The sequence below is a fragment of the Fukomys damarensis genome, unplaced genomic scaffold (genome assembly GCF_012274545.1).
Source record: "Fukomys damarensis isolate Sample0158 unplaced genomic scaffold, DMR_v1.0_HiC HiC_scaffold_16, whole genome shotgun sequence".
Taxonomy (NCBI): domain Eukaryota; kingdom Metazoa; phylum Chordata; class Mammalia; order Rodentia; family Bathyergidae; genus Fukomys; species Fukomys damarensis.
The window spans coordinates 52,202,245-52,229,238 of record NW_022900928.1 but is presented as its reverse complement, the minus strand read 5'-3'; the positions used below and the strand labels follow the sequence as shown (position 1 = coordinate 52,229,238).

Here is a 26,994-nt window from a genome sequence, read left to right as displayed (position 1 = left end):
TCCGGGTCAAACAGAGCCTCCTGCTCTGCCGGAGTGGTGGTGGTTCTTCGCTGCCCATGTTATCTTCCAGTGAGATCGAGCGGTAGTGTCCAGAGGCGACGAATCACCTCTGTCCCAGGCAAAGAAACACGAGTCCTGGGAGCGGGCAGCAGCTGGGCCGTGCCAGTGAGGTCTGGCGGCTCTGCTCCTCCGCTTGCTGCTGTCTCGGAACTGGGTGCCGGCGCTGAGGGGCCTCCCGCCGACGGCAGCCACCTTCCCTGGCTCCCCTGCCCACCCTGCTGGGGAGGGCGGAAGATGCCAGTGAAGAAGAAGAGGAAAGCCTCCTCCGGGGTGGCAGCGGCAGTAACGGAAGACGGTGGCCTGAAAAAGTGTAAAATCTCCAGGTACCACCTCCCCCCTCCCTTCAGTCTTTCCTCCTTCCTCTTTCGCAGGACAGCTGAAGGAGAAAAGCAGTCGGGCCCAGCCCTTCGGGCTCAGACTGAAGAGAGGTGAGACCCCTGTAATCGTGCTGGGTCGTAGATGAGAACACCGAGTCTCCGCGCGGACCCTACCTCGTGTTCGCTTATGTGCTGTGATCTGGCGTTCAAGGGGGACTGAAGAGTCGCCCCACACGAGAGTCTCTGTGCTCTGAAGGGTGGGGGAATAGATTTGTAAATATAAATTGCGCTCCCTTCCCCTTCCCCCATTCCCTTAATCCTTCCTTCGATTTTTTTACACACCTAGAAGGATTACTTCTGTAATTCCTTTGTAGAGTGTGCAGAAAGGAGCAGAGCGTGACGAATTTTGACAACTGCTTTGGGAAATCACAGCAAGGGAAAGTATTCAATAATTGGCCTCCATATTTAGTATTTGAAGTTACCCAAGTTGGATGGCCCTAGCCGGAGGCTTCTTAAAATTACAGGACCCCAATTTTCTGGAAGTATATTGTTCCACCTGTACCAATCTCTGTGGGGAATTAGAAAGGCCGTGCATACTTTTTATTTTCTAGCATTCACCACACTGTTAGCTCTCAATATAAATTTTAATTTTGAAGCTATTGTAGTCTATATTCTCTTGGAGAAAAAAACAAAACAAAATAGAACTGTAATTATAGGTCTTTGACCCCTTTTGTAGCATTATCATTCAGCCATCACAGAAACACTTTATGCTACAAAAATATCTTTGCAATTTAGGTTTGAGAAGTACTCTCAACCCAGTTTTTTTGGGGGGTGTCTTTATACCAAGAATTAACAGTTCAGGCGACAACGTCAGATGCTGCCATTAAAACCAACATTAGCCAACACTGGGTGAAATAATAGTGCTCTCCTTGAGAAGAGATCTGTTTAAAATTTGAGGGTGGTGAGTTGTACAGTCTGCATCTTTCTTTTTGTAACTAGCTCATTTTTTTTCTTCATTACTGTGTTTTGACAAAAGGAGTCTGAGAAATTTCATGTTCTTTTGTTTTGTTGAGACAGAGTCTTGCTATTTCGTTCAGGCTGCTCTTGAACTTAGTATATACCCCTGGCTGGCCTCCAAGCCATGGCAGTCCTCCTACCTCAGCCTCCTGAGAGCTGGGATTACAGGAATGCACCACCATGCCTGACTCTTGGGCTATTATTGGAATAATTTTCTGATACGATACCACTTGGTGGCTAATATTAGAATTTGACATGGTTACTTTACTAGCTCATATTTTTATGAAAAACAGGCAAATTGGTTTTAATTTGTGGCCATCTTAAGTGTAATGTATCAATTATTTACATAAAGCATTAAAATAGCTACTAGGCAGGCAATATTGAAACTCAGGTGATACTGTACTTTTTGCTCTGTCAATTTAAAATTCTAGATACGGCATCCTTATTTTAATTACGTTATGCAATTACATGGTTCTCTGAAGTCCATTAAATCCTAGAAGTCGTTTTTTAATTTCCCAACTTTTAGTGATTTTATGTAAAGAATAAAGACAATCTGAGACTGAATATCTCTGGCACAATTATTTGGTCTATTTTTAATTAACTTTAAGGGTTTTTTTTGTGGTACTTTTTTTTTTTATCTATGGAATTTCATATACTCTTAGGTCCTGAGTCATTGTTTATCTTTTTAAAAATCCATTTAGTTTTGATAGGTGATGCATCTCTTAATATTTTATTCATATCTCTTGATTTATTTTCGAATATTAAATATCAAAATACATTTTGCAAGATTTAGTTTTCAGATGTGTATGTGTTATACACAGATACAATTTCCATTTACACAGTAGCAGTTTCACAGTGTATAATTTACAAGTCCTACATTGCGACTTTGGTTGAACTGTGTAGTTCTAAACTCTGGGGAGATAATTTTAGTTGATATTATTGGAATTTGGTAGTGAACAAAATATCGTTTGGGTTTTGTTAGCCAGAAGTTATTATTTCAAATTGCAAGTATTTAACTCCATTTTTTTCTCTCATAATGTCATTTTAAAAATAACTTTAATTTGAATTGAAGTAGTTCTTATTGAACTTAGTTTTTCACTAAGAGTTGAGACTTGATAAAAATCTTAGGCATTTGTGTGTTTTCTAAGCTATTGCAGATCCCAACTCCCTGCTAGACTAATAAGTGGAGAGGAACATTTTTCAAGCAAGAAGTGCCTGGCTTGGTTTTATGAGTATGCAGGTAATGAAATTAATGTAAGAAGATATCAGTCATATGCTTTAAAAAGTTTTTTTTTCCATTTATTAATTTTAACATTATTTATTGCAATCCTGCTATGTTTGAGTGTTGTGTTCTGGAATCAGTGTCAAGACAGGATTATGGATTGGCTAAGAATTTGATACCATTGTAGGCTGATATTTCTGTAAATATATTGAATATATATTTAGTTGGAAAGGAGAAAATGTATAAACAAACACATCCATTGGCTAAAACAGTATTCTGGAAAACAAGTACATAATAAAATATTTTTCTGTTCAATATTCTGGAAAACAAACTAAAACTTTTTTAACATCTTTTTTTTTGGAAATTTTTCTGAACTAGAAACATTTTCTGAAACTTTAGGGCGACAGTAAAAGATTTAACCCTCAGATATATCCTTGTCCAACATATTTACTCTATAATGATTGTTATTTAGCCATTTCTGTGATAAGTACTATATTAGAAAGACACCCTGAGAATTCACAGGAGGAATGTATAACCCAGCCTTGAACATGTCAGAGGAGCCTTCTTGAGGGAGCTAATTAATTTCAGCTAAATCCTGTAAGTGGTAGATAAGAAGGTCTACTCAAAATGATAACCTAGCATAGAGGTGAAAGTTAAAGTCCACCAGAGATGAGGCTAAGGAGCAAATGCAAATACATGAAAAAGAATACTTGTTTCCCATTTGTTACTTTTCATGAGAACATGTTAGAATTTTTTTCCCCTCAATAGTTTTGGCCTTTTGGAGTTACTGATTTTTAAAGCTTTATGTTCTTCCTTTTTCCTTCCTTACCTGCTTCCCCAATTTTTGTTTTGTTTTTCTCTTTTTATCATTATTCTCAAAGTTTTGTTTAAAAGTATATTTTTAGTTATTGCCTTGTACTATTGCTAATCTATGATAAGATATAAATGTACTGTGGACTTGATGTAACATTTAGACCAAATGTGTAGAAAGTGAGACTGTTTTGAGAACGAGGCAGCAACTTCACGGTTTGTATCTGCTGAGTGATCCCAAAAGTATAATTTAAAAATTGTTTAGTAGCAGAACAGATTCTTTCTAGACCAGAAAAAGGCTATTACTGGCATCCCATGATAACCACTAACCCAATTTAAATAAAAGGAATTCATTTTCTTACTGACCTCCATTTTAAGATATTGACCCATTATGCAAAATGTCTGTTTTACTGGTAGGCATGACATAGAATCCAAAGGTCATTCATCTTATTTTACTAATGAAGGTTATTTAAATAATGAACACTTTTTTTCTTTCCTGATTACTTGTTTTACTTTTCCCAAGTATCATAACATTCTAATGAAACATTTCTTATGCTAGCATTTTTTTGTTGTTTGTATTTTTGAGACAGGGTCTCACTACGTAGTTGAGACTGACCTGGAACTCACTATGTAGCCCAGGCTGGTCTCAGCCTCTTGAGTGCTGGAATTACAGGCATGAGCTACCACGCCTGGCTCCTAAATATGTCATTTTAACTTACTACCTTTCTGTTAAATAGGTAGTGTTACCCTTATCTTATAAAGGAGAAAAGTGGCACTTAGATTAAGAAATTTGCCCAAGATCATATAGTGACTAGAGCGAGGATTCAAACCCCAGATAATTGTGATCCAGAGACCCTGATTTTAACTATTAATGTCTTACAATGTGTTTTTAAAAATTTATTTAAATATGTACATGGTTAAGTAACATGACAACTCATTTTCACTTTCACAAAAATGTTACTGCACTTGAAGTAACTGTCATTCAGTGATTCATTCAGTAAACTTCGGGTTTGTCAGTCAGGCATATGCTAAGTGCTGGGGATATAATAGTGAATGAGTCAGATATGATCACTGCCCACCATGGACTTGGCTTCTAAATGAGGAAGACAAATTGCAAACAGAATTGTAGGCAAGGTACTTAAAAGATTGTGGAAAATAATACAGTAATAAATATTCGGAGGTTCAGGAATAGAGAAGAAAAGAAAAGTTGGGTGGATTTTTGTATACAATGATGAAGGAAGGCCTCTCTATGGAGGATATTTGGAGAGAAACTGGATAGATAGGAAGACTAGTTGTTTGCCCAATAAAGCTTAAGTGTTCTGTCCTTAAAATGGGAAATGTGCCTCATGAAAATGGAGACAGTAGTAGTGCCTACTGAGAAAAATACAAAGCCCTTAGTATAGTACTGACAAAATCATCAGAACTTAATAAATGTTAGCTATTATTAAACAGCAGTAGCATAGCATCAGATTTACTGGTTGTATGTTTAATGTTTCAAATATGACAGAAACTTGTAGCTCATGATATAATGTGTCACTGTACATATATATATATAAATGTATATAAATATATATATGTGTGTATATATATATATGCATATATATATGTATGTACATATATGTGTATATAAGGTCCTGAGCATCTGTTATGATTGGCATGGTATTAGATCCTATAGCTGGAAACATTTCTTTATGGTTATTAAAAAAAATCATAAAGTTTAAGGTGTTTGTTTTTTTCTAATTTTGAAAGTACCACAAAACTTGTTGAATATAGTATTATAAATCATGTGTAATAAACATAACAATTTTCCCTGTCTCGAGTGTTATTTAAATTAACAAGAATCATTAATATAGTTGTCCCTCTTTATACTTGGGGTGAAGTGGTTCCAGGACAACCCCAACTCTGCAGTAGATATTAAAATCTGAGGATACTCAAGTCCCTCATATCAAAGTGGGTAGTATTTGCGTATAACCAGTACATACCCTGTTGTAGACCATAAATCATTAAAGTGTTAGAAAGAATTTTAAAATATGGTTAAAATTGAATAGTCCTAATATAGCAGCCCCTGATAAACTGTACTAGAAGAGTGATCTAAATCATCTTATAGCTTCTTAAATTGAGTGGAAACCTAGTTGCCTGAAGGAGTTAATTAAATTCAGCTCTGGAGATTTTCCTCGGGTAGTGCTTTTATTGGAAAGATGTGGTTCAATTTTTGTAATTAACATTATTCAATTAGAGAATATTACTTTAGACTTACATCTGTCACTATTTGCTTTGCTTTGGGAAAGTCATTTAATATCTGCAGACCCTATCTGTATAAGGATATAAAGTCATGCACACATATATGTATAAAAAGAAAAAATATATATATATCTTATATAGCCCGATTTAACTGGGTTTTAATCAAATGTAGTCACTAATTAGTCCCTCAGTTTCTAGGGAATGGTTTTTACTACAGTAAGTGACGTTCCTTAACTCTTCAACTTTGCCTTCTAGTCACTGTTGGCAACTTTGAGGACAAGTCTGTTTTCTTAGTGCATCAGAAATATCTGGACTATAATCTTATCATGTCTTAATAATACCTTTTGTTTTCTTCTCAGATTTTTAAATCGGATTATTATTCTCTTCCAGCCATATATAAGGATGTTTTTATTTATTTTTAGCAGTGTTATTTTATATATATGCTTGTTTGCTATTCATTTATTTACTTTGATGCTGGAGATTGAACCTAGTGCCTTACTTTTACTAAACACACACTCTAGCACTGAACTACACCCCAGACTACTGTGTATGCTTTTGAAATTACAAATGTAACACATCCAATTTGAACAATTCTCTAAATATATAATAATAGGAAGTGAAATTCTCCTATAATTACCATCCCTTTTACCTTTTAACACCTCAATGAACTGTTAGTACTTATTTTAATTTAAAGACATTTATACTTTTACACAATTTAAAAGGGTCTTGGTATCTTATCTTAACATTGTCTTGGCAGCCTGACCACATATGGGATGACTACATTATATTAAGAAAAACTGTAGAATGCGGGCTTCATGTTGTACATGCAACCAAATGATGGTGCTATAAAACCCACCTGTAAAGCCTAGGTCTTGTCTGACTTACAAAGCTTGAGTATATTCAGTCCTTGCAAAATGAAAGTAGAGGTTTCTCTGGACTAATTTAACATTTCAAGACTATACAGTATTTCACAGTGGAAAACATTCTCTTATGATACTCATATCATAAGATTGTTTTAGTAATGTAATTACTATGTTTTGAGGGTCTGATAAAAAAGTATCCTGAGAATTGATGTATTGACTTATATTTAACAAGAGTAAGAAAGAACAATAAGGATTAAATTAACTACCATTTATTAATGTTTAGACAGTGGTAGACATAATCAGTGAGATAAAATTTGTGTGTCTGTGTTAAGGTAATATAACTAATTCCTTAGTGTTTATTTTAGAACCTGTATGATAAATTTCTCTTCAGAAAATGTAATAATTTCGATAGTCATTTCTGTAACAGTTTCAAGAATTAAGTTGTATTTAAATATATTTGAAGTTGGTAATAGATGATTTTCTATTTTTAGTAATAAAGTTATTTTGATTACTATATTGAACTGTATACTAGTTATGACATATTTTAGTAGAAGCTCCAGATTTTTCGTGCTTCTTTTATATTCTTATGTGGCTAAAACTTTATTCTGAGTGGGCTGTCAGTAAATGTTTTTTTTTTGTTTGTTTTGTTTTGTTTTTTTGGTACCGGGGATCAAACTTGGGTCCTTGTGCTTGCAAGGCAGGCAGCAGAACCACTGAGCTAAATCCCTGGCCCAATAAATGTTTTTTAAATATGTAGTTTTAAGTTTTTGCAAAAACTTTTGATGATACTAATAGAATATTTCTTTACTGCTCCTTCTAAAAAGTTTAAAATTTCTTATTTCATGTTGTAATATGTTCAAGGAATACTTAAAAAGTTTTATATTCTAAACCATGTAACAAATATTTATACTTTATTGAAGCTATGCCAAAATTCAAATTCAGTTACTTATGAAATACCTTGTATTCATAGATACCTTTTGCATAATGGCTTGTTTTATATTGATATTAAATTTTATATATATATATGTATATATATATATAAATTATTTTTGTCTTTGAAGGTCCTGATGAAGTTGTAGGGCCAGAAGGAATGGAAAAATTTTGTGAAGACATTGGTGTTGAACCTGAAAATGTATGTTTTATTTCTAAGTGGAATGGCTTATAAGTGGGGTATAACATATTGATAAATTCTGAAAAATTGAGACTTTACTTTTATATGAAGAATTGTTTCTTCATATTGAATACTATAAATTTGCATTTAGGGTCTTTTTAATTGGTTCAAATTAGTCAATTATTCTCTTGATGCAAATTTTATTTTTAATAGAGATACTCTGTTTTCATAAGCTATTAGAACTCTTACCATTTAAGAAATTGGTACATAGCAATTCTTTATAGTTAAAAGTTCCAGAGGTGGTACTCTTTAATAGTTGAAGGATGGAAATAGTTGTATAAAAATGATCTCCATGATAAGTATAGACATGATTATTTCCATGCTGACTTTTCCCCATCCTTTATGTTCTGTTCTTTCCAGATTATTATGTTAGTTTTAGCGTGGAAATTGGAGGCTGAAAGCATGGGATTTTTTACCAAGGAAGAATGGTTAAAGGGAATGACTTCATTACAGTAAGAAATTTTTTTAAAAAACAAATTTGATGACCTATTTGAAGATCTTAATTGGTATTTTGTGTTTCACAGTTTTCAGGAGTAAGGTTTCACCTTTAAGTCAAATCAGTTTGATCTCTAACAATTAGTTGGGAATTGACAGAATTATATTATGGTTTTAGCAAATGAATAGTAAGCCATGTTTGATATTATTTAAGAAAGAACTTTCTTTTGATAAGTGAAATAGAAGTCAATGATCAAAGACTATTCAAAAGTTGAATAACAATGGCTTTCTCACTGTAAATATAGAATGTCACCATATAAGGAGTTTATTGTTTAATCCTAAACTCAGGGCCTCCTTTCTCCCCTCTTTAACAAATTTAATGGAGCCGGGGATTTAGCTCAGTGGCTCTGCTGCCTGCCTTGCAAGCACAAGGGCCCTAGTTGGATCCCGAGACCAAAAAAAAAAAACAAAACAAAACAAAAAAACAACAACAACAAATTAAAACAAAAATTTAAAGAGTTATATGATACTTCTGTGATTTTAAAAAAATAAGTCTCATGAAGAACAAAAGTAGAAAGTTGTGTAGTGTGTGCAGTCTTTATCATTTTATAGTTGCATCCTTTCAGTTTAAAATGCTTTGACTATTTTAGTAAGTTATACAACTGCTTCTTTATAAAAGTAATTTGATTTTGGCTTTACAGATTAAAACATTTAATTTTAGAATTAGTAATTACTAATTTCATATTATGTCATGTTCCTAATGCTTATTCAGAATGTTACTTGTCAGCATTCTAAAATACAGGAAGCATGAATTTATGATATTTTCAGGGTACATAGTAGGGTTTTATTAGTTATGTGGGTTCTGGTTGTAATTATGCTTTTATTAACACATTTAACTACTCTTAATCCTTGTTTTCCTGTCCTTCAGTTGTTTAAAAAAGTATTTGTTTATAGCACTTAAATTTTTATATTTTAATTTTCAGTATGTAATCTTGTAATTTTCTTTATGAATTAACAGCATTAACATACATTTTATATTTTTTCCTTGGGTAAAAACTTTTTCTCATATAAACCAAATCAAAATTTCTAGAACAGAACATTAAACCAACACTTCCACTTCTATTATTTAAAAGTACAGAGTTTAAAACTCAAAGAAATTAACAAAAAATCTGGGCACAAAGTATACACAGTTCCCTATTGATACAATGAAGATTTAGAATTTAAATTTCCTAATTTCCAGTCTACCATACTGTACTTTTTGACATATTGTTCTTTCATATATAAATCAAAATCTTCATGAAGTAGAAGCCATTATTAGCTTTTTCAATCATAGTATCTGTAACCAAAATTGAATTCTGTCATACATTGAGGAATCATAATATACCAAGTTAAGTACATAGACTCTGAAATTTTGGGGGCTAAATCTTTAGCCTTTCAGAGGAAGATTAAAGCATACAAGGGGATATGCAAAGAATGTAAACTACTTTTTATACAACAGTGTTTTATTAAAGTTGTTATAACATGGCTTATTATAAACAATTTTGACATCATTGTAAGTGCTTTGTTACTTGTGTACTGCTTTTTGGAGTTGTCCCAACTAACAAAAAGTTACTCATAGTTCATGGTTTTTATATAAGTTGATATAAAGGGCCATAATGCAAATGTATTAAAAAATTTCTAATATTTCTGAATGATTAGGATATAATTATGAGTACAGGACCAGAAATTGACTAGCTCATGAACATGTCTTTTATTAGCATACATTTCCTATATGAAGTTTGAAAGCAATACAAAATAAAGCAATTATTCGGTATTTAAAATTGCCCCAGAATTTTACCTTTCACTTATTGTAATCCCTTACCCATCTTCCCAGAGTAGAATACACTAGATCCTTGAAGCTATTCAGATAAAAAGCTTTCTTGGCTGGGAAATGGTTGTTTCTTTCCCATGGTTAGATTGCTATGTGAAGTACAAATTATCTTCCTTAAATGGATTTGTCTTGCTGCTCCCCAAATCTTCTTGTGAAAAACTTGTGAAAAAATAGTTTGAAATGTTATCCAAGAGACAAAATAATTGCTGTGCCTTAATTTTAAATTTGTAGTTACTTAATGTATTTATTTTTATATAATAAAATCATAAAATATAGTCTTACGTTCTTAATTCCTCGTGTATATTTTTCATATTACTAGAATTTAATTTAATTTAGGCATTTGATGGTCTTTAAATCATCTTAAGGTAGTTATCAGTAATTATAATTAATTAATTTTAGCCTTTGGAAAACTTTAGTAGTACTATACTAAGGAATAGAAATAGTCCGGTATTAAAACATACTGTGGTCAAGAAGAGTGGGCTCTTAATTCTCATGATTAATTAATAATCTGTATTGTGTAATCACTTATAGTTTTCAGAATACTTTCAATCGTCCTACACATGTTTTTTCATAAACTATAAATGAATTGTCTTTGCATTTTGCATGAAAGAATTTGTATATTTGAATTTATGTATAAATGCACTATCTCAGCTATTTTTTAAGTTTCAGAGAATGAAATTGCCACATCCTTTTAAATATTTTGTTCCATGTTGTTTTTATTGGTAATAATAGTCAAATTTCCTAGGGACAGAATTTAATTGTACATATATTTATTGGTACAATCTAGGTATACAATACAGTTACATTCATTATTGGGATATTGTACCTTTACATAATAGGTCTTGATTCTCATTTTTTGTACATGTATTTATATTAAACACTCAGGTTGAGTATTGTGCCAGTTAGTAATGATTATAATGAGATGTAAATGCTTGACCTTTAGTCACAGTCTAATAGCTCTGGGAATGCATAATATTATAACCATAAACCCAAGTAGACTAACAAATGTTAGAGAAAAAATGCAAAATACTGGGGGAGCAAAAATACTAATAAAGCTAATTTCAATTGTTTTTATAAATGTGGCTTTTGAACTGGAATTTAGAGTAAATTTTTTTTGGTTGAGTATATGAGAAAATGTTATAGAAGAGAAATTGTGAGCAGAGTCTTGAGAAAGAAAAGCATACATTTGAGGGAAGTAAATGGTTATTAGAATCATAAGGCACATAAAATTGCCAGGGTGGGTTTTAAATTCTAAATAGATTAATGATGACATTGTGGAACATTTTAGCTTACATGTTGAGGGAGTTTAAACCTTATGTTATAGATATTGGGGAAACAAATTTTTGATTACAGGAATTTTCAAAGATTTTGGAGGTACTTTTCAATGAGCAGTGATTCTTAATGTTTCAAGGTCATAGTTTTTTTTGCTGTTTTTTTTTTTTTTCTTTTTTGGTGGAGGGGGTTATTACTGGACATCAAACATAGGGGTGCTGTACTGCTGTGCTACATTCCCAGCATGTTTTATTTGAGGCAGGGTCTCATTAAATTACCCTGCTGACTTTTTGAGAATTTTGTGAGAACTCTGTACTTTGTCCCTATTAAGATGTGTATTTACTGCCATACACAGAATTTTTCATGTTATTGGTAGGTTTTGGATTTTTCTTTTCCTCCATCTTCAGAGTTCCAAGGATACTTGGAAGTTTTTTGCTATAGTGGAAAAGTCCTCACATTTGCTAGCTGAAAGTTTGATGTGAGGCAAGGTCCAAATACTGCCAGGCTGGCAAAGATAATTGTGAGTATAGATGTTGGAAGAGGACTATACTTAATTATGACAATGAAATGAGGAAGCAAGCAGCTGAAATCAGTGATAGTAACTTCAGTTGCCTGCCAGTATAACATCTTTTTCTTTCCTGACCTTCATATTGAGCCCTGAACTTTGAAGATTAAAGAGATTGGCCTGGCTTGATTTTCTTTAAGAAAATCGGAATGGGAAACATTTGCTTCATTTTTTTTTTTTTTTTCTTTTTTGGCAGAGGCAGAAGAGCATGGGTATGCTGTATGACTCATTCATTTGGCATTTCAACCCATCTATTAATTCTCACTAACATTCCTCCTCTTGACTTTTTCTGTATAGTTATCATAACAATTTCAAAATGCCCTCCTTCACATTTCCAAATACACCAAGAGGTAGACTGTAGTTGGTATGCCAGATGTAGAGAAAATTCTGAATCCAGAACTGTGAGAAATTCTTTGTATCTGTGCTACATCCTACTTACTGGACCTACTAATGAGGAAGAGAACCTCACTTAGGTCTGATAAACAAGTGAGACTTTGTTTTCATCTTACAGGTCTTTAATGAAGCAGAAATTCAAAAATCTCCCATAATTACCAGATGTTTAGCGATATGTAGGAAATTAACATCCAAATTTCTAAAGTTGAAATTTAAATTCATTTTGTTCTTATTTTAACCACAGTGGCCTTGAAAAGTGGTATCATATGTCAGTGTTCCCAGAAATGTATATGCCTTTATTTGGTGTTATTCATAATCTCTTGCTCTTATAATGTGCCAGTTAAGAGTATACTGTTCTTCAATTTGAAAGTTCTAAGATGAACATTCTTTAACTATTCAAAGTGTACTTCGTAGCCGAGTGTGGTGGCTCACACACCTGTAATCCCAGCACTCGGGAGGCTGAGGCAGGAGAATCGCTGCAAGTTTGAGATCAGCCTAGGCTATATAGTGAGTTCCAGGTCAGTTTCAACTATATAGTGAGACCCTCTCTCAAAAAAACAAACAAAAAAACAAAGTGACTTAGTGACTAGATTGAATACGTCTTGTGTTGGTGTTAGTGACTGCTTGGGTACTCTCACTGATTTTTCTAGGCCCATTGTCTTTTATGGTAATAGGTGTGGGGCTTTGTACACTTAACTCTTTCTTCTCAAAGACAAAAGCATTGTTATTTGTACTGTGTTCTTTATCTGATTGAGACTTATACACCATTAAGAATGGTAGGACACAGTTTGATCAAAAGTATATAATGTAGGTAATTTTTTTAGTTCATTTGCCTCACAAGGAGCATAGTAAGCTAAGAATTGTGTTAAGCATGTAACACATGTATTCCTTTTATGGTTAGCCTATGAAATTATTATTGTTATCATTTTTAAAATGAGCATACAGGCTGGAAAAGGTTAAGCTATAATTGTCCTAAAGCCACATGGCTGAAAATGGAGAAATTGGAATTTCATCCAAAGTAACTTTGACTTGAAACCTTGTTTTTTCACCTTCTCTGTCTCAAGCATATTAGGATTACATCAGTAATATATCTTTGCTGTGTGTACCCATGCAATGTAAAGTATCTTGAAAAAATTATAATTTTTTCTTATCTCCGTAGTGTCTTCTCAGTCACTGTGCTTTCTGGATCTGTTTGAGCTGTGCTTTCCCATTACTCCTGAGATGGGAATTTTGTAACTTTTTGTAATTGAATATATCACTACCTTCTGGTTTCTTTTTGGTTTCCATACTTACATTAAACACATATTTTTGGAGTATTCTATATGCCAGGTACTTTGTTATTTAGTCACAGTGATTTTTCAAATTCTGGTGGAAGGGAAAGGAAGAACTTTTGGAATGTCAGGAGGTATCTTTTTGTTTTACTTTCTTGAATTTCAAGTCTTTTTGGGGGGTACCAGGGATCAAACTCAGTTCCCTGTGTTTGCAAAGAAGGTGCCAGAACCACTGAGCTAAATCCCCTGCCCTTGAATTTCAAGTCTTAATTCTGCACAGTTTTGTGCAAGAATGTGTTTTCCATTACTTTAAAAACAAAACAACAACAACAATAAAACACAGCATATGAAAAGCATTGCTTTAAGCTACAAAGATATAGAAGATAAGGCTCCTACTTAAAATCAGCCATGACAGAGGAATCTGTAAGTAGATACTTAAAATGTAGTGCACTCCCAAGATTTTCAAGCAGTAAGTCTAGCTATCTTGGAGACTTCTTCAAATTTTCAAGCTACATTAAAGTAACATGTGAGACTTTTTTTCTTTTTCATATCCCCATAGTAGAATTTAACTGCATTTTCACCTTTTATCAAAGTAAAAATTTTCATAACTTTTGCATTAATTGAAGCCACTTAAATAGTAAATAAGGAATTCCTCGTAGCAAAAATAAGTTTGTTTCTGCATGAAGTGTATTGTGCGCCCATTCGCTATTTGACACAAGCCAAAAAGTGCATTTTAGTATTGTCTCGGGTAATTAAGACTCCTCTTCCCATGTTTGTGGCAAAACCAATTCTACAGTAATGAATTTGAAACAAATTTGATTTCTGCAGAAAAAATTCCATGATCATTAAAATAAAATCACTAAAGTGAATCTTAAGAAACAGACTTCAGAATCAGAACCTATAAGTGTTTGTGCTACTATACTATGATTTCAGTAAAAAATACCTACATATTTAAAGAAAAAAGTGTAATGGTCTCTGCTGATCAGATTTCAGATAATTTCTAAAAGTGAAAATAATAACAGGTTAAAAGCTTAGTGGATGTGTGCTCAATTTGGCAGCACATATACTAAAAAGCTTAGTGAATGAGAGAGAAAGTGGATAGATGGAGTTGAAAAAAGAATCCATGGCTGTAATATCTAAGGAAATTAGTACAGAGAAGCAAAAGGAAAACAGTGAAGAGACTAGACTTGAGGATAATTCTTTTTTTTGTACAATTGAGTTTTGAGAATTCTCAGTATATTGTACATATGACTGAGTCCTTTGTTGGATATATGGTTTGCATATATTCTGTATCTTGTCTTCTATTTCTGTTAGCAAGATCTTTTGCTAAGCAAAAGTTTTTGATTTTCACACTCCATTTTATTACTTTTTTCTTTCACAGATTGTGCTTTTGGGGTTAAGTCCAAAAATGATTTGCCTAGTTTGTATATACTAAGAAATTTCTCTTGATTTTTTTTCTAGATTTATATTTTTTATATTTAACTCAGTAGTAGTTCATTTTCAAGTGGTTTCTGTAAAAGGTAAGAGTCATAGGGTCTTTATTTCTTTGTCTTTGCCTACTTGTTCTAGTACCATTTGTTGAAAAGCATTTTCCTTCTATTGAATTGCCTTTGCCATTTTGTAAAAAAAAAAAAAAATGGACATATTTGTGTGGGTTTATTTTTGGGTTCTCCAGTCTCTTCTATTGATGTGTCCTAATTACGTGCTAGTACCATGTAGTCTGAATTACTGTAACTATAAAGCAGTGATCATTGAAAACTCTAAAAGGTTCACCATCACTGCAATTTAGTAAGCCTTGAAATTAGATGAACTGATTCATCTTTTTAAAAAAAATTATTTCAGCTATTCTAGTTCCTTTGCTTTTTCATATAAAATTTGGAATATTCTTTATATCTGCAAAAAATATCTTGCTGCAATTTTAAACTATAGATGAATTAAGAGAGAATTAAAACTACTATTTGATTCTTCAGTATGTGGAGGTAGCTACAGATTTCTGTTTTAAAATTTCTGTGTGTGGTGCTGGGGATTTAGGCCTTACATACTAGGCAAATTCCCTACCACTGAGCCAAGCACCCAGCCCTCCCTGTCTTCAGCTGTTTGATTTCTTTCATTTTGAGTCTTGCATTAGTTTTTAGTATGCATACATTTCACTTTTATTTTGAGCCATTGTGAATATTTTTAATTTCAGTTTGTGCATGCTCATTACATACAGAAATAAAATTTATTTTTGTATGTTTAGTTTATCTTGTTTCCCATGGCCTTTACTGAACTTATATGCTAGTTCTGATTTTTTTTTTTTTAATTTCTTAGGGTTTCTATATAGGCAAACAATCTGAAAACAGGCACAATGTAATTCTCCTGACTTATGTCTTTTATTGCTAAAACTTGTATTACTGTGTTGAGCAAGAGTGGTAAGAATAGATATCTTTTCCTTACTACTCACCTTAGAAAAGATTTCAATCTTTTGCCAATTAAGTATGTTGGCAATAAATTGCTTGTAGATGCTCTTTATTGAAGGTACTGAACTCAAGTATTTTTCCTTTTTTTCTGAGAGCTCTATCATGAATGTATGTCTAATATTTTCATGCCTTCATTGAATGACTTTTGTTTTGTTTTGTTTTGTTTTGTTTGTATCAAGGTAATACTGGCTTTTTATAAACTAAATTGGCTGGTTTTTCCTGATCTGTTATTTTTTTTTTTGAAAGAGATTGCATCCAATAGGTTCTTTTGCTTTGCTTTGTTTTGGTTTTTCCCCTGTGGTGCTGGGAATTGCATCCAGGGTCTTTGCATTCAGCTACATTCCCAGCCCTTTATTTTATGTTTTTAAATTATTTTTTATTTTATTTATTTGTTTATTTTTATGTTATTTTATGACAGGGAGTAAGTCACTATATTGCCCATGCTGGGCTGGAACTTTTATTGTCCCGCCTCCACCTCCCTGAGTGCTGGGATTGCTGCTGTGAGCCACTATATCAGGCTAGAGTAGGTTTTTAAAGGTGTGGCAAAATTCTTTATTGAACCTATCTGACCCTGAAGATTTCTTATTAGAAATTTTAAAATTTTGAATTCAATTTCTTTAGTAGTCACAAGGCTCATCAATTTACTGTATATTGTGTGCGTTACAGTATTTGTGCTTTTCAAAGAATTGGTCTGTTTTACCTAAGTCATCAAACTTTTATGTGTAGGGTTACAGTTTGTTACCTTACAGTCTTTTTGATGTATTTGAGTCCATAATGATAGCTACTATTTCATTTCTGGTATTGGTAACTTTTGTTTCCCCATCCATCTTACTAGAGACTTACCAATTTTATTGATCTTTTCAAAGAACCAGCTCTCTGTCTCTTTTTTCTTTTTCCTGTCTTCTATTTCTTTGATTTTTCTGCTCCTGTTTACTTTCTACTTACTGCTTTGTATTTATTTTCTTCTCTTTTTGCATTTAGATAATTGATTTGAAACTTTTTCTCCTTTCTCATATTTGAGTTTGTTGTTATAAGTTTACCTCTTGGTACTTCTGTATTTCCATCTTAAAATTTTTGATAATAATGATGTTTTCATTTTCAGTTTAGTGCATTCTTTGGTTTCCTCTTAACACTTAAGTACCCAGGGATTATTTAGGAGTTTGTTGTTTATTTTCCAATATATTGCTGTTATTCCAATATTTGCTGTTATTTTTTTATTATTAATTTCTAGGTTGATTCTGTTGTGGCCAGACACACTATCATTGCAGTTACTTTTATTCTTTGAGGTTTGTTTCTTGGCTCAGGATATGGTGTATATTAGTTATGTTTTTTGGGCCCTAGAATATTTATTTTATTGATGTCAACTAGAATCTTTTGGTTGATGCTATTGTTTAGCTCTATTTTTGCTGATAATTAATTTTTTATCAATCTCTGGGACAGGTGTTGAAATCTCCAACTAAAATTGTAATTTTTTTCCCTCTTCAATCTGTGAGCTTTTGTTTCATATCTTTTGCATCCCTTTGGTACATATTAATTGCTAATGATTATTTAGTATTGCTATATCTTCCTGGTAGATTTACCCTTTTATCATTATACAATTATCTCTTCTCTGGTCATTTTCTTTGTTCTAGGTTTATATTAGCTGACATTAATGTAGCTACTTCTGTTTTCCTTTGATTAATATTTCTATGATATATCATTTTCCTTTTGTTTAAAACTGGACATTTTGGATATGTTATGAAACTCTGGATCTTATGTAAACCTTCTGTTTTGGCTGGCTTCTTATAATACTCTGGCAAAAAAAGTAGAGACTGGCCTCATTACTATCAGGTGCAGGTAGAAATTGAATTTCTTACTTTGTTTCCATTGACATTCAAGGAGGGATACTTCTCATTACTTGCTGTAGTATAGGCAAGAGTTAAGGGTCCCCTGTAGGTCTCGACTTAGAACTTTCTCGTCTAAAAGGGGTAGGAGTGCCTATTTTCCACATAGCCTTCACTGACACCACTGACATGGTGTGGTGACCTTGTTACCAATGGATAATGATTAAAGCCCCGACTGTTTACCATAACACTATACCACCAGATAGAGAAGGATTGGTATATTCTAAACGTGCAAGATTTAATTAACTTTAGAAATGTATCCAAAATGTGAATACCTTAGTAAAATAGGCCAAGGCATCACTGGTTTAGGATAGTGAAAATCTTAGCTAATCTTTAGAATGACAGATATCTGTATTGTAAGTACTGAAATTCAGCATTGAGTAAAATACTGTGGGTCATAGTAGATGGCACAACTGATTAGGGTAGTTGGGTGGTCTCAGAGGAGGTAAAACGTGAGTTAGATTGAGTCGTAATTTTTCAGAATGTTGGAAAGAACACATTTCATGTAGTGGTGGTGTGGAATGGTAATTGAAATATAACTATAGTAAAGATACTCAGAGTGACAAAATGAGACTGAAAATTTGCACCAAAACTGAAATCTTTCTATCCCTCGTTTCTTGTTCTATATTGTAGAACTTAACCCAGTGAGAGAAAGCCTGGCAAGATTTTTGAGCATCCCATCTATTTAGTTCTTTATGTTTAATGTACTGTATTGTTTTTAAAAATAGCATGTATGACTTGTTTGTGTGCTTTTGCATATATATTTTATTTGAATTAGGTGCTTCCACAATTGATACATTAATTTTTTATTCACTAAAATATGGGAACTTGGATTTATGCCCGGGCCGCTTAATGTATTAATTATCTCTGTATTGCATACTAAACTTTTAAAACTATTCATGGCTAATCTCCATCACCAAGCCATTACCTAAGAACTTTCTAAAGAAATATATGGCAGAGACTTACGTACTTTTTCTTTTTTCATTTTATAATCTCTTTTTAAGAGATATTTGTGATTTTATTAGAATTTTTAAATTAGTTTTTCTTTTCAAACAACTGTCTTCAGAAAACTTTCATTGATTGCCAGATTATCTTTTTTACTCCTTTTTTCCTTCTATTATTTAATTGGTAAATATAAGGCAGTAAATTTGTTATTTTAAATTGGTAAGAGAATTTTAGAGCTAAATTATCTTCATACATACTCTTCATTTTTTCTTAATGCTTAACTTTTAACCTCCTGAAGTAATTTAATTTTCTTGATTGTGTAATTTTTTAAGGTGTGACTGCACAGAAAAGTTACAGAACAAATTTGACTTTTTGCGCTCACAGCTGAATGATATTTCGTCGTTTAAGAATATATACAGATATGCCTTTGATTTTGCAAGGGTAGGTGCAGTTTCCGTGTTTAGTCATTTTAATAGTTTTATATCTTGACCATACTCAGGAAAATTATTTCACTCATATTTTAGGATAAAGATCAGAGGAGCCTTGATATTGATACTGCTAAATCTATGTTAGCTCTTCTGCTTGGGAGGACATGGCCACTGTTTTCAGTATTTTACCAGTACTTGGAGGTATGTTTTTTTATTTTGTTTATTTTAATAGTGTTTGAAAACTCAGTCTGGTTTAAAAATACATTTTTAATTGTGAAACAAGTAGCTTTTTAATACTGTGCTTTTAAGTAGTCCGCTTGAGTAGTGAAAAAGTTCTGTTAAAATATGTACCTACCTTTTGTCACTTTTAGACATGAATACATGTCATTTAATGCATTACATATAGTAAATTCCTTGAAGGTTAGAATTGTAGCTTAAGGGTAGAATGTATGTTTTCAGTCCCTAGCACTACATTGAAAAGGAGATATTTTTATTCCACATCTCTTCTCCCCTGACAGAAAGGACCTCTATCAGATATGTTTTACTAAAGATATTCTTCATAGAAAATTAGTTTCTCTCATTTTTGGTAAGAAAGAATTGATGAAAGTCCACAAATCTTAAGGTTCTAAATCTGCTCTCTTCTGGATCTAAGGCTGAAATATACTTAAGAGTATGATAGTAAAACTTTTCTTTTTTCTACTTAGACTCAATATAAAGAAATACAGTAAACGTTAATATTTTATGTCTACAAATAAGAGAATGGCTACAATATGGTTAATTATACTGATTACTCAAAGTATGCTGAGTTTATGAAATATATTTCTAGATGATTTATCATAGTACTTACTAGAGGCAGTGGTCCTAAGATGTTTTATTGAATTCTTTGTCTTGTATAATATATATTTTGGGGCCTTTTTAATTTTAGTTTTCCTGGTACAGTTCTCAATATGTTTTGAATAAACATGCTTTTTCCTCTGAAAGTAACTTCTCAATAAGCTTTTTGCTTGTCGTAACAGGTTCTTCAGAGTAGCTTTATTTAAAACTTATAAAAGTCAGTTAGGAAATGAGTTTTATACACAACTAAAACTTAAGCCAAATGAAGAATGAATACTTAGCTCTGGGGAGTTGAGAAGAACAGCTATTTTTAAACACTTGTATACGTGCAGGCTATTTGATGCTGTTTTTTAATTATTATGATACCATTTTAAATTAAATTTTATTCAGAATTAGCAATTGAAGAAATGGGATCTATTCTTATGTTTCTCAAGATCACTCATCTAATGGCAGAAATGGGATTTGAACTCAATCCTGTATTCTTTTCAATCCTATATTCTTTTTACTACTTCCATATATACAATCTTCAAAACAGCTAATTAAAAGAAATTATTTGCTGGGAAGCAATGTAGGAACTTGCTGTAGGAACATACTCTATAACTTGATTTTATTGGTAGTTACACAACTATATACATATGTAAAAATTTAGTGAGTGTTAGTCTTAAAATTAGCACCTTTAGGTTTATTGTTATTCCTCAAAAAATAAAAAAATGCAAAAATACATGTTAATCTGTCTATGCCCTTAAAGATTCTCTTAAAAAAATCACAAAAAACAGAAGAATAAATGTATTCAGAAAAACCAAATACAGACTCTAATAATTTTATTCTGTGGTACAAATGTTTATATTGTTTTCCACAGCAATCAAAGTACCGTGTTATGAACAAAGATCAGTGGTACAATGTATTAGAATTCAGCAGAACTGTCCATGCAGATCTTAGTAACTACGATGAAGATGGTGCTTGTAAGTATAATATAATTATCCCCATGGAAATGAAATGCAGTTTTGTACTGTTAACATGTTAACATAGGGGTGTGTGTGTGTGTGTGTGTGTGTGTGTGTGTGTGTGTGTGTGTGTGTGTTTCCTGCAGTACTGGGGATTAAATCTGGGACTGGAACATGACAGGCAAGTGCTCGGCCACTGACCTACATCTCCAGCCCAGTGTAAAGGTTTTAAGCATCATAGCAGTAACTTAATATTTAACAGGAAATGAGGAAAGTAGACAAAAAGGTTAGATTCAACAATATAATAAAATTTATGCTAGTTATGAAATGTTTTCCATTCCTAAGTAACCAGACATCATTGCTATATTTAAATAAGTATCTAGATACTAAAATTCTGCTTTTTTCTTTCCTTCTTTTTTCATTAAGTTTATTGGTACTTTTTAGGTATATAGTACAGTTACATTCATCATTGGAATCTTGTACCCTTACATGATGTATCTTGGTTCTTATTTTTCCCCATACCCCTGCCCTTCCTTCATCCCATCCACCCTTCCCTATTTATAGACTTTGTTTCCATTTTTTCCTTTTGTCATATTTTTTATTTTCCCTTCTTTCCTTTCCCATACACTTCCCACTTCCCCTACTCCTGTAGCCCTTTTCTTCCTATTTCACATTATCAGTTACACAATTTGAACCTTAGTTACACTTTTAGTTTTTCATGACAGAGAAACTATTACATATTTATACGTGTGTGTCCTATTTATTTCATTTAAGAGTATGGCTTCAATATGCATCCATTTAGCTATAAATGACTAGTTTTTTCATTCTTTTTTTCCTTACTTTTCTTGTATAAGAAAATGTAGTCATGATTTTAAAAGAAAGCAAAAAAAAAGAATCAGTTACACAGTAGAAATAACTTTCATGTTAATTTAGTACTCATTCACATTGCTATTTGACAATATGGTAAATAATATCAACTTCCATCCATAAATTATAAATTAATTTTGAGTATATTGATAGTGAAATAGTGTACTTTTTTAATCCTTCAAGTTAAAATATTGCAGCACTCTTCACTGGAGTGGCTAGAATGCCATAAAACAGAATTTTAAAATAATTAATAATTAGGTAAGCTAAATTCTCTAGAACTATAAGTTTTCAGCTTCCACTATCGTTATTGTTTCATTCAGTGTTTTAACATTCAAAATGATTATATGAAGTACTTTTCTTATAAATGTAAACTGAAATTATGCACTTATTTCTGTCACACTGAAGAGATAAAATACTGAGGAAAGGATAATTAGAATTCTCTTTCTTCCTTCATATATTGTGTTCTATCAGATATAAAATTTAATATTATTTTAATGAAATAATTACCTACAGTAGTAAACTGGCAGTCCAAGGGCTATATATGGTTTTGCAGATATCTGTATTCATGTATGTGAAGCCAACATTTAAAACATTTTGTATAAAAGTAAAACTTCTGGGTTTGTATGGAAATTCAGAAAATCTGACAACTGCATCTGTATTCCTTCATAGGATTCAGAGGTAGGGTTTTTCATTTGCCATTTATTATGTTTGCTCGGTTGTGTGTCTTACAGTAGAAAAATAAGTCTATTAAAAGCAAAAGCAAGGGAAAAAAGAGACCACCCTAAGGTTATATATTTTGAAAAAAAAAATGGGAGAATAAAATTGCTTTGTAGTATTGATTTTTTCTACATTAAAAAACCAAATACTGAATTCACTTAAAATTGCCTTTCTGGCTTTTGTAGGTTAATGTTTGGACCATTATAAAAATATCTTTTTTAGAGTAATAGATATTTATTAAGCATTTGCTTTGTACCATGTCTTGTTTTGAGAGTAAGATTAGCGTCTAATATGGCCAATCTCCCATATTACCAGAATGTGATAACAGAAATACTACCTTATACACTTTTCAGAGTGTTTTATAATCAAATGCTACAATGCTATGAGAGAGGTTCATTTTGACTTAGTTGTTGAAGGGTTTATGAAATACCTCGAGAAGAAAATTGCTACAATTACACAAAGCTCCTTATGTTTTTAAGGGCAAAACAGAAAAGGTTAAGAAAGCACTGATAAGTAGAAGAGAGTGGCTGGAAGAAAAACACCTGAAGAAAGGACAGGTCAGGTTTCTGTCATCACAGAGTCTGTGGAGAGCTTGTTATATAGTTGGAGAGATAAGTTTATTGAATTCTAACAGAACTTGTTTCTTTATTTCTAGGGCCGGTTCTTCTTGATGAATTTGTTGAGTGGCAAAAAATACGTCAAACATCATAGCAAGAACTGTTTTGAAGAAAATGCAAACTTTTTGATTCCCATGTTATACAAGCTAATGAGTTAAAGGGAAAAAAAATCCAAAGGGTGCATTTTCATTCATATGAAAGACTTATAGTACTTTTTTTTTTCCTTTTTTTTAAAGGAAGTTTTCTTGTTACATGTGATGGGCATTGAACCACACATCTTCTGAGACTGAATATTGACATTTTTGTTTGAAGTTATGTTTTTAACATTTCAGAACAATAAAGATTCAGATTTGTGACAAAGGCCTTAAAGTGAAGATGTCCCTTGAGTGTCAGAGTGGTATTTATTTTTGTAATTTTGAAATCTTAAAAATTTGAAATTCTAGGTCACCATGAATTTGGGGAATTTTAAAGATTTTAATATTTGACAATGTTGATATGGCTCATTTTATTGATATTTGCACAGTTAGGAAGGATAATTATTCATATTGATTTCTGGGATAATGCTTTTCTGATGCAGCTGTTAGAGTACCATTTCTAGATTTCAGAAGTACTCCAACTTTCAATTCTGGGTTTGTGTAAAAGCTGCCAAGCTCTTACGCACATATCTTATCTGACGTTTAGAATTGGAAAGTTTATATCCAGTTATTTTTGTTTTCTAACCTTTAGTATTTTAATTACGGATAAATGAGGATTGCATGTATATTCTTAACATGAATTTTAAGTTTTATGTATTTCTGTCATTTTAAAAATTTCTTTTATATTTGGAAGAGAAATGTTGATAAATTAATGGTCTTAAAATTAAATGTCTTCTGAGAGAATTAGGGCCAGTATTGAGGTTGTATTGTTGTTAATGTAGGGACTTTTATTGAGAGCAGTTCTGTTTGCCTTAAGAAAAATATAGCTCTGTTGTTGTGGACTTAGTCAAGATACATATACGAGAAGATATGAAATCTTGAGAGAACTTTGTAACTGCAAGTTCATTGAGGCCATTTACATTGATGGTGTCGTAGTTTTGCTGTTGATCACAACTTTCTGACTATTATCAATACAGTATCTTGAGATGACCTTTCATAATTCACATAATAGGTACCTTTTAGTTAGCAGTGGGCCTTTTAGTTAGCAATATAAAGAAAATTTATACTCTTTTTAAACCATCCATATGAAAATGTTCAATTTCACAATCCAGCCACAACCTCAATATTTCTAGTTTCATTGTATAAGTGAAGAGAACTAAATAGGGTATTTTTCCATAATAAGAAAATGTTGATTTAAGATAAACATTGGTTTTGATGATAAATATGTTTAATGAATGATATTCATTATTGATTACTTAAGAGATACAGGAATTTCAAGCTTTTTATTATTTACTTTTTGGTTAACAGAGAGGAAATAATGACTAATAGTTTATATGTCTTCTTAATGAGATTTTACACAGTTTTTTAAAATACCAATAAGTGTAGTGGGAAACAATTTTCCTAAACATCTTGTAGATAAAAGATTAATTTGCTGAAATGTTCCTTGTATTAGAATCGAATTATTGGGACTGAGTATATAAACAGTGATAAGACCTAATTTCATGAATGTTTTAATATAACACCGTAATTTTTAGACCTTTGAATTTATAATTTAATTGACTTTTCTGTAAGGCACAACTTTTAAACTTTAATATTGCCCATTTTTGTTTAATTCTAAAACAGTTTAAGTAAAATCTTACAAGGTGTCAATTTATAGCCTCACCTAATGGTAATGTCTTTTTTACTCTTCACTATTTGAGTAAAATAAGAGACAGTTGAAACTTATAGATGCTTTTTTAAAAATTAAAATATATGAAAATATTTACTTTGCTTACCTATCGAAGTATACTTTTAAGATTTTTTGGGGGGTCTGAAAATGAAAATTCAATTAAAAAAAAAAATCAGCAGCCCTAACTCTACCTTGGTTCCATCTATTTCTCTTAATATATTTTACCTTTTTTTTTGTGTGTGTGTCTTCACTTAAGTTTCCCAGGCTAAGCTCAAACTTGGGATCTTCCTGCCTCAGCCTTTCAGAGTGCTGGGATTATAGGCATATGACATCATGCCAAGCTTTATCCTTCTTAAAGTTGAAACATTCATCTCTTTTGGAGGCAAATTTAATCTTGCTAATTCCCCAGAGTATGGGCTGTGTTCCTTCTTTCTTGAATGGCATTTAATTTTTTGGAAATCTTGTAATCAAGATGTATTTCAACAGTATGAAAGAACCCAAAATATAAAAAAGAAATCTAATTGTGGTTCCTTTTATGACTAAAGTGCCTTCCCAGTAATCCTGTTGTAAAACTTTCATATTTACTTCCTTTATAGTTAAAATATTACTGAAGAAAGAGCCAGGTGTTGGGTTCCAACCATAAGTGAATACTGAGGTCTCTCCCATTAAACCTCAATGATCCCTTGGGGACTGTAATTTTTAGTAATCTAAAACTGCCAAGGATTCAGGTAACATAGTGTGATTAAAAAATGATGTATCATGTGCTGATCTAAATCTCCGTGGCCATATTCATTTCGTACAATATTACTGAAGAAAGAGCCAGGTGTTGGGTTCCAACCATAAGTGAATACTGAGGTCTCTCCCATTAAACCTCAATGATCCCTTGGGGACTGTAATTTTTAGTAATCTAAAACTGCCAAGGATTCAGGTAACATAGTGTGATTAAAAAATGATGTATCATGTGCTGATCTAAATCTCCGTGGCCATATTCATTTCGTACTGTCTAATAATTCTTGTTTTATAAATGCTGCTCATAAAATTCTTGATGTAATACATTTTGACAAGTAGTATTTTTATATGTAAAATACAGGTTTTATTTATTTAGTTTTTACTTGAAATACTGTAGATTGTTTCTTGGACTGGAATTTAAAAAGGCCTCCCATGGAGATGTTAGATTGACCCTGAGGAATATCTCTTAGATGCAGATGCCTTTCTTATAGCAAACCAAAAATTTATCTTAACAATATTAAATGCAATCAATTCGCAGGGGCAAAGGCTAAGGGCAGGAGTAGAATTTGGCAATAATTAGAGTTTTTAAGGCACACATGGTATGCTGAGTTGCTCTGATTCAAGTCACATGAAATATATTGCCAGTGAAACATTTCACTTCAAATGAACTATTTCTTCAGAAAACATGTCTTTTCTGCATAATAGCTATTGTGGAATTATGAAAAGACTCACTCAAATTTATTACATGCTTAGTTTTTGAGGAACAAGTAGTGATGCTTACTCGATTTGGTTTACTATTTTCTTGAAGTGCATTTAATACTGCTGTGATAATTTATCATTGATAAAAACTATTTTGGGCTTTTAAGGCTCGTGAAGCCTTAAGTTTTGTAGCTTATCTCATGCTTCCTAAATGTCTAAAGCAGCCCGTAAGTTGACAACATTTAATGTAAACTTTATTTCTTTATTAAAATAAGAGAACTGGCAAAAAAAGTCAATCTATTGTTGAATTCACATTCCTAAGGAATTTCCCTTCTTAAGAAAGTATCTTTATATTTGGAACCAGGGATTAAACTCAGGACTTTGTGCTTGCAAGGCAGGCATAGTGCCTCTGAACTAAATCCCCGGTCCCTGAAAGTATCATTTCTTGAGTGACACTAGAAATCACAAGGAAACATTTCAAACAAGGAAGCATTTTCAGGAACACAGAATAAATAATAAAATTTCACTAATTTCTGCAGTAGGAAAAGCTAGAATAAGTTAT

General features: G+C 32.2%; 1 protein-coding gene across 3 annotated transcripts; it reads left to right on the top strand.

The window, feature by feature from the left end:
• Positions 1-24,608, top strand: Dcun1d5 (defective in cullin neddylation 1 domain containing 5). 3 transcript variants are annotated; one of them, XM_010642058.3, is made up of 8 exons: positions 1-383; positions 2,543-2,634; positions 7,592-7,662; positions 8,062-8,153; positions 19,127-19,235; positions 19,319-19,423; positions 20,916-21,018; positions 23,240-24,596. In XM_010642058.3, the coding sequence occupies exons 1-8, from the start codon at positions 295-297 to the stop codon at positions 23,293-23,295; spliced, it is 717 nt and encodes a 238-aa protein (XP_010640360.1). In that variant the 5' UTR covers positions 1-294; the 3' UTR covers positions 23,296-24,596. The 3 variants fall into 3 exon arrangements, with proteins under 3 accessions (XP_010640360.1, XP_019065896.1, XP_019065897.1); XM_019210351.2 differs by lacking the exon at positions 2,543-2,634 and having other exon boundaries at positions 309-383; positions 23,240-24,603; XM_019210352.2 differs by lacking the exons at positions 1-383; positions 2,543-2,634; positions 8,062-8,153 and having other exon boundaries at positions 7,590-7,662; positions 23,240-24,608.
• The last annotated feature ends 2,386 nt before the right edge of the window (positions 24,609-26,994 follow it).

What these genes read in the sequence shown, in the direction of transcription:
- Dcun1d5 (XM_010642058.3), top strand. Translation starts at nt 295, where the DNA reads ATGCCAGTGAAGAAGAAGAGGAAAGCCTCCTCCGGGGTGGCAGCGGCA. An exon ending in AAAAAGTGTAAAATCTCCAG is followed by an intron (nt 384 to 2,542) that starts GTACCACCTCCC and finishes GTGTTTTCTAAG; the next exon opens with CTATTGCAGATCCCAACTCC. An exon ending in ATGCCTTTGATTTTGCAAGG is followed by an intron (nt 19,236 to 19,318) that starts GTAGGTGCAGTT and finishes CTCATATTTTAG; the next exon opens with GATAAAGATCAGAGGAGCCT.